Source organism: Cebus imitator, unplaced genomic scaffold (assembly GCF_001604975.1).
Source record: "Cebus imitator isolate Cc_AM_T3 unplaced genomic scaffold, Cebus_imitator-1.0 Scaffold1, whole genome shotgun sequence".
Lineage (NCBI taxonomy): Eukaryota > Metazoa > Chordata > Mammalia > Primates > Cebidae > Cebus > Cebus imitator.
The window spans coordinates 16,807,010-16,813,923 of NW_016107316.1; the positions used below are offsets into that span (position 1 = coordinate 16,807,010).

The 6,914-nt window shown below is 51.3% G+C and overlaps 1 protein-coding gene across 4 annotated transcripts in view; it reads right to left on the reverse strand.

The window, feature by feature from the left end:
- The window catches only part of DNMT3A (DNA methyltransferase 3 alpha), a 113,916-nt gene that overhangs the window by 50,506 nt on the left and 56,496 nt on the right, over nt 1-6,914 (reverse strand). For 3 of the 4 annotated variants that reach the window (XM_017527076.1, XM_017527073.2, XM_017527082.2), the window contains exon 4: nt 1,163-1,433. In XM_017527076.1, coding sequence (XP_017382565.1) covers nt 1,163-1,433 — 271 coding nt within the window. The remainder of the gene's footprint in view (nt 1-1,162; nt 1,434-6,914) is intronic. The other variant, XM_017527092.2, reaches the window with a different exon arrangement.

Here is a 6,914-nt window from a genome sequence, read left to right on the forward strand (position 1 = left end):
AAAAACAAAAAAAAAAAAAGAAAAGAAAAGAAAATGAGGATCGTCATATCTCTTGAATAAGATTGTTTAGAGGAGTAAATAAAACAATGAATACAGCTTGCCTCTGCAGTGCTCTGCACATAGTGGGAGCATCACACGTATTTGTTGAATATAAATGAATAAAAGCTTCTTAATAAGTTTGGAAATTTGTATTCTGGAAATGTTCTCTATCCTGCATGAATATTAGGTTGGATCCATGCAAAATAAGTTACGCCAATTAATCAATTTACTCATTCCATCATACACGCTTGGAAGGAAGACTTTTTGAAATTAAAATGCACATATGCAAAACAACCTGGCAGGGCCGTTGGAGGATCAAATGTGATAATGTATGAGAAAGCGCTCTGTAAACTGCGAAGCCCTGGACAAATGCTAGTTGTCGTCATTACTAGCATGTTTACAGCTCGGCTGGCCCTGAAATTGCTGGCTTAACCTGAAAGAGAAAAGTGGGCAACTTTCCAGGCTTCTAGGGTTAGGCCAAAAAGTCCCCTGATGAAGGCGCCTGGGCTGGGCAGTGCGCAGAATACCCTCTCCCAGCCCTCTCCCCATGCCACTGTCACAACCAAATTTCCAGTGGAGTCAGCCCAATGAGGGTGGGCTCAGGACCTCTACACTCGGGGACCCAAACAGGGTATCTGCTGCCCTTGAGTGCCCAGGCCAGGGGCTACAAATACAGCAGTCCCCAGGAGCTTCAGGGCATGTGGGAGAGTAAGCAGGCCAGGTAGAGCTGCAGAAAACGAAGGCCTACAACCAGCCACACAAGGCGGCGGAGGGACAGCCATTATCCCAGTCTAGCAATCATTGGCGTCATGCAAGCCCACTGTTGCCAGATCTAGCTTTTTTTTTTTTTTTCCAGGAGAAGCCAAAACTCCAGATTTTTATGTGAGATTTTTTGATTTTTAAATACTGGCAACTAATTTTTTAAATGTTTAAAACACTCTGTGGGCCAAAAAAAACCGTGCAGGCTGCATCCAGCCAGTAGCCTCCAGGCCATATCCTTGCAAGCAGACCTTTAGCCACGACCCGGTCCATCCCTCCTGGCACCTGCTGGAGACCCAAGTCCCTGACTCTCAGGGCATGCTGGTGGGCCCAGAAGAGGCTGCCCCTCGTGCTGAGGACTCACCCTCTTCTGCAGCGGCTCCTCGGCCCTCCTTGGGGGTGCAGCAGCCATTCTCCACTGCTCTAGAGGCTTCCGGCGGGGTCTCAGCTGCACCCTCTCCCTCTGCTGGGGACCCGCCCTTCTGCCCCCCAGCAGGGCTCCCCTCCTCTGGCTGGGGCTCACTTCGCTTCTCCAAGTCCCCGTTGGGTAACAGCTCTGAGGGGCCTGAGTCCTGGGCCATGGATGGGGACTTGGAGGTTACCGCAGCGTCCTTTGGCGTGTCACTACTTTCCACCTGCAAATATAAGAAAGATACACAAAAGGAGGGTTAGATCAGTGGGCTTAGCCTGTTTTGGATTATTGACTGGTCTGAAATTCTAGAGAAAGTTATGTACTTTCTGTACAGAAATTGTGTTTCATAAATACCTTCATGTAAAAACACATACAGTCACAATTTTGCTTTCAACATCAAAGGGTCCATGGGATTGACCCTTGAAATCATGGGTCTGTGGACTCCAGTTTAAGAAACAGGAAAGGAACCCAAGCAGGTTTGCCAGGCTGGGTGTGCTTCTCAAGGGATCTGCTCCCCCACCCCACCGCAACTCACTGAGGTGACATAGGATGTCCAAGCTTTCTCTGCAGCCCCCGTTAAAAAAGGAATGCTCCTTGTGACACTCATAATTCCAATCAGAATCCCACACTCCACCCCCGAGAAGATTCCATTGCCACCAGATCAAGTCTGGGACTCATGCTGGTCTGACTTCTATAGTGAGTCCCCTCACAGCTTTCATCTTGGTCTCTTGAGGCATGAGAGTTGAAGGAGGCCCCCCAGAAAAGCATTCTGTGAGCTCATAATCTAGCACAGCCTTCTCCGCTGGCTTGGGCTACCACAGATTTTTCCAGGCACTCAGAGCCAGAAGAGCCAAGGCTCTGGCAAGCAATTTTCAGGCTCTGCAGCAACCCTTCATGAGCACTGAGGTCCCTCATTCTCCCTTCAAGGAAAATGCATTTCTTTATCCCCTAGAGTCTAAGAACTGACTTGCCAAGGTTCCAGGTAATAAAAATCAAATAAAGAATAATCCTGGTTGCCTGTGTATATCACTGCACAGTGGACAAAGCTCCTCACTTATTACCTCCTCAGAGTTTCTCAGCCTTCCTGAGAAGCAGGTGAGGAACCTGAGGCTCTCTGGAATTTTGTGATTTGCTCCAGGTCGCTGGCTTTTCATGGACAAAGCAAGAACAGGAGAGCCAGGTGCCTGCTGCGTGCTCTGCTGTGTGTATATATTCAGTCCGCAGCCATCCAGAGGCAGGTGGGCCAGGACACCTCAAGAAGAATGGAGGTGTCCAGTGTGGGACAGGAACAGGCAGGGGTCCCCACGGCTCGGCGCTCTGCCACACCCACAAGCACCAGGCTGCACTTGGCAACTCTGCCACGCTGGCTCCGTGTAGAGAACACCTACCCAGTAAAAAGGCAGGGACAGCGTCAGCTCAGCAAGCCTCAGATAAGGCACTGCTCTCAGAAAGCGCCTTGGTTTCCCTGAATGTCAGGTGGAGATGACTGGTCTAGACCACTGGAGGTTTTGTCTTTCTTGTCTTTTTTTTTCTACTTATAAAAATCAGACACATATATTATAAAAAATCAAACTATAGCTGGGCGAGGTGGCTCATGCCTGTAATCCTAGCACTTTGGGAGACTGAGGCGGGTGGATTACATGAGGTCAGGAGTTCAAGACCAGCCTGGCTAACATGGCGAAACCCCATCTCTACTAAAAATACAAAAATTAGCCGGGCGTGGTGGCACATGCCTGTAATCCCAGCCACTTGAGAGGGTAAGGCAGGACAATCACTTGAACCCAGAAGGTGAAGGTTGCAGTGAGCTGCGAAAGCGCCACTGCACTCCAGGCTTGGGGACAAAGTGAGAAAAAAAAAAAAAATCAAACATACAAAAAAATGCTGAAAAGTTAAAGCTCCTATTTCAGCTCCCTACCCCCAAAATCTCTCCCCTAAGGTACCCATTATTTTTTTTTAATTATTATTATTTTATTATTATTTTTTTTTGAGACAGAGTTTCGCTCTTGTGACCCAGGCTGGAGTGCAATGGCGCGATCTTGGCTCACCGCAACCTCCGCCTCCTGGGTTCAGGCAATTCTCCTGCCTCAGCCTCCTAAGTAGCTGGGATTACAGGCACACGCCACCATGCCCAGCTGTTTTGTATTTTTAGTAGAGACGGGGTTTCACCATGTTGACCAGGATGGTCTCGATCTCTTGACCTTGTGATCCACCCGCCTCGGCCTCCCAAAGTGCTGGGATTACAGGCTTGAGACACCGCGCCCGGCTAGGTACCCATTATTAACAGTTCAGTGAGTATCCTTTCCACACTTTTTCCTATACATCATCCATCATGTGTAAGTTACATGTTTATACATATGTATTCATATACACATCCAGATCCAGAAATGTTTTTTTCCAAGAGGGTATTATACTAGTCGTAATGTTCTACAACTTGCTTTTTCACTTAACAAGCAGAGTGGGCATCCCTCCATCCCAGTGCAGATGGATCTGGATGCTCCAAAATGTATGCATGCTGTTCCCTGATGGTGGGCATTTGGGCTGATTTGCTTTTTGCTGCAGTGAACACCCTTGCACTTACAGCCCTGTACACCTGTGTGTTTCCAGAGCATGGAGTTCCAGAAGGGGTTTGGCCAGGTGAGAGGGCCTGTCCAGCTAAATGTGCAGAGATCCTGCCAAGTTCCCTCCAGGGTTTCCCATCACTCAAGTGCACAGCCTGAGAGAGCACTGGGTCCCCAGGCCTGCACAGCCCTATTTCCAAGGCTGCTTTTGCTCTAACAGTCTAGGACTTGAACTCTGAACCCACTGTTATTTGGTGACGAACACCCAGACGTGGCAATTAGGGACACGGGCCTTGGGAAAGCAAAAACAGAAACAAAACCGAAGTCTTCTCAGGTAGGCTTTCCTCCCTGGATGGGGACCTGGGCCCATGGAGCAGCCCGGAGAGGGAGCAGAAGGAACTGCAGGGCCTGCCAAGCTGCTTTCCTGCTGTGGGGGCGGCTGGGCAGGCCTGCTTCCAGGAGGGAAGCTCCCATAGAAAGCTGCATGTGTGTACTCCTCAGCAGTTGGAGGCAGGGGGCTGCAACCAGAGGAAGAGGAGGTGACCGGTGAAAGCGAGAAGTCCTCTGCTGTGCTTGGGGGCCTGGGCTGATGCCAGCAGAGCCGGGAAGGCCAAATCCAGGAAGGAAAGTGGAACGGCAGACCCCTGCTGATCGCCTCTGCCTCCATCCTGTGTGTCGGGACCCTCCCCAGGACTCAGAATGTCTCTCCTCCCTCCCTGCTTAAGCAAAGAGGGCACTTCTAGCCCAAAAGGGTCCCCTCCCTGGTGTAAGCCCTGTCTGTCACTCTGCAAGCCTCAGTCATGGGCCCCCACTTGAAGAGTGGAGTGCACCCCTACACTGACAGCCACCGCTGGGGGTCCAGCTGTGCCAGGTACTCCAAAGCCCCAAACGTGGCACTACCACGGAGGTGTGCATGGGGTCTTGAGCTAAGACGCTTAGGTCAGAGCCAGACGTTTTCATGGCTGCGTCTTCCTTTCTTCTCACCATTTGCTGCCCCACAGACACCTCAGATTGGGGCAGGATCTGAGCCCCACAAAGCTGCTCGAGGCAACTCCACTGTCACTCACTTCCTGCCTGGGACCACATGGCCTCCTCTCATGCTGGGACTCACTTCCTGTTGACTGCTGGCTCCATAGCATAGAGACCCATGAGGGCTAGCTCTGAGGCCCAACACAGCCCCAGGCTCCCGACCAACCCAGTCATTCATGCACATGAGGAAGCCCTGCCCACCAAATCCAGTCTGCAATAGCACCAGAGGCGCCATGCTCCCAGAGATGCCCCTAAAACCAGGTGGCAGCTGGGCACACTGGGCAGATGAGGGGGAAGCGAGGCACGCTGTACATTTTCAGCCCCAGGTTAGCTCCCCAGCTGAAATCCCCACTCCTGAATCTGGTCCACACGGTCCTCTGCCCAACTACCCCATTCTCCTCACCTGCCCTTTCAGGTTCTGGATGAGCCGATTCAGCGGGGCAATGACTTCTGCCATGGTCAACCCTTGATTCATCCAACCCATCAAGAACTCCCTCAAGCAACCAGGCACAGTGGCTCATGCCTGTAGTCCCAGCATTTTGGGAGGGCAAGGAGGGTGGATCATGAGGTCAGGACATCAAGACCATTCTGGCTAACGTGGTGAAACCCTGTCTCTACTAAAATACAAAAAATTAGCTGGGCATCATTGTGGCACGTGCCTATATTTCCAGCTACTTGGGAGGCTGAGGTGGGGGAATTGCTTGAACCTGGGCGGCAGAGGTTACATTGAGCCGACATCATGCCACTATATTCCAGCTGGGCGACAGACTCCACCTCAAAAATAAATAAATAAATAAATAACCTCCCTCAAGCTAAGTGTGGTCCCTCACTGAGGCTCTGGGCTCAGGGTAACCAGCAGGACAAAACCATCCAGAGGAAGGAACAAAGTCCTAGTCAAATAGCCTGAAGCAACTCTCCAAGTCTCTGGGGAAGAGCTGGGTGCTCACTGAAGGAGCCATCCCTGGTAAGAAGGGCAAGAAACACAGACTGGAAGCCCAGGAGGGAGGGGTACCCCAGCCAGGCCTGGCCTCTTCTGCCCCCAACTCCATGCCCTCCTCCTAGCCACTCCCCTCCCCTCCTTTTCCTGTCTCTACAGCTTGTTGACTCCTGGAGGGCAGGGACTTTGCTTGATCCGGCCAGACTTAGCACGGAGTGGGGCACCTGGCAGGTGCTAAGCCAATATTCACAATTGATGCGTGAATGGCAAAGACTAGGCTAAAAGTGAGAACCTCCTGCGCACAAGCTAGAGGCAGTTTCAGCTTTGCTGCCATGTCTGTTAAACAATCTGCCTTTGTTTGCTTTTATTTTGACAGTCGTCTTGAAAGGAGACACAGCACACCCCCGAGATACTCATTTTGCCCATTATCTAGGAGAGGGCTGGGTTGGGGGTGCCGACCATCCTAGAAGGCACTACCAGCAGGTGCAGGGCACGTGACAATTTCAGATTGGGAAAAGCCTCAGCGAGTACCCCTCACTTCTCCTCCCTTGCAGAGGGGCCAGATGGGGGTCACAGGAGGGTCATGAATCTAGTATCACTCTAGATTTGAGTACAGCTTGGTCCTCCCACCCAGTATGCCTCACTTTGGGTCTTCAAATCCTGCCCACCACCTCCTGGGGTTCCTCTGAGTCTGCCAACCTTTGCTTTCCTTCTGGGCAGAACCCCCATCTTGCCTCTGGCTTTTCCTTAGACCTCTCCTGTGAGCAGCTTTTCTAGGTGGGTTAAGGCCATAGTTCTCTACTGGGGCAGTTTGCTACCTCCTCACCATGACATTCTGGCAATGTGTGTGGAGATATTTTTGGTCACCACCTGGTTAGGGGGAGGTGCTTGTATCTAGGGAGTAGAGGCTAGGGAAGCTTCTAAATGCCTCACAAGACGTAGGACACCCCCCACAACAGAGAATCAGTCCAGACAAAATGGCAGTAGAGTCTGAAAAATCCTGGGTTGGCCGGACGCGGTGGCTCACCTCTGTAATCCCAGCACTTTGGGAGGCTGAGGCACGTGGATCACTTGAGGTCAGGGGTCTAAGACCACCCTGACCAACATGGAGAAACTCCATCTCTACTAAAAATACAAAATTAGCCAGGTGTGGCGGCACATGTCTGTAATCCCAGCTACT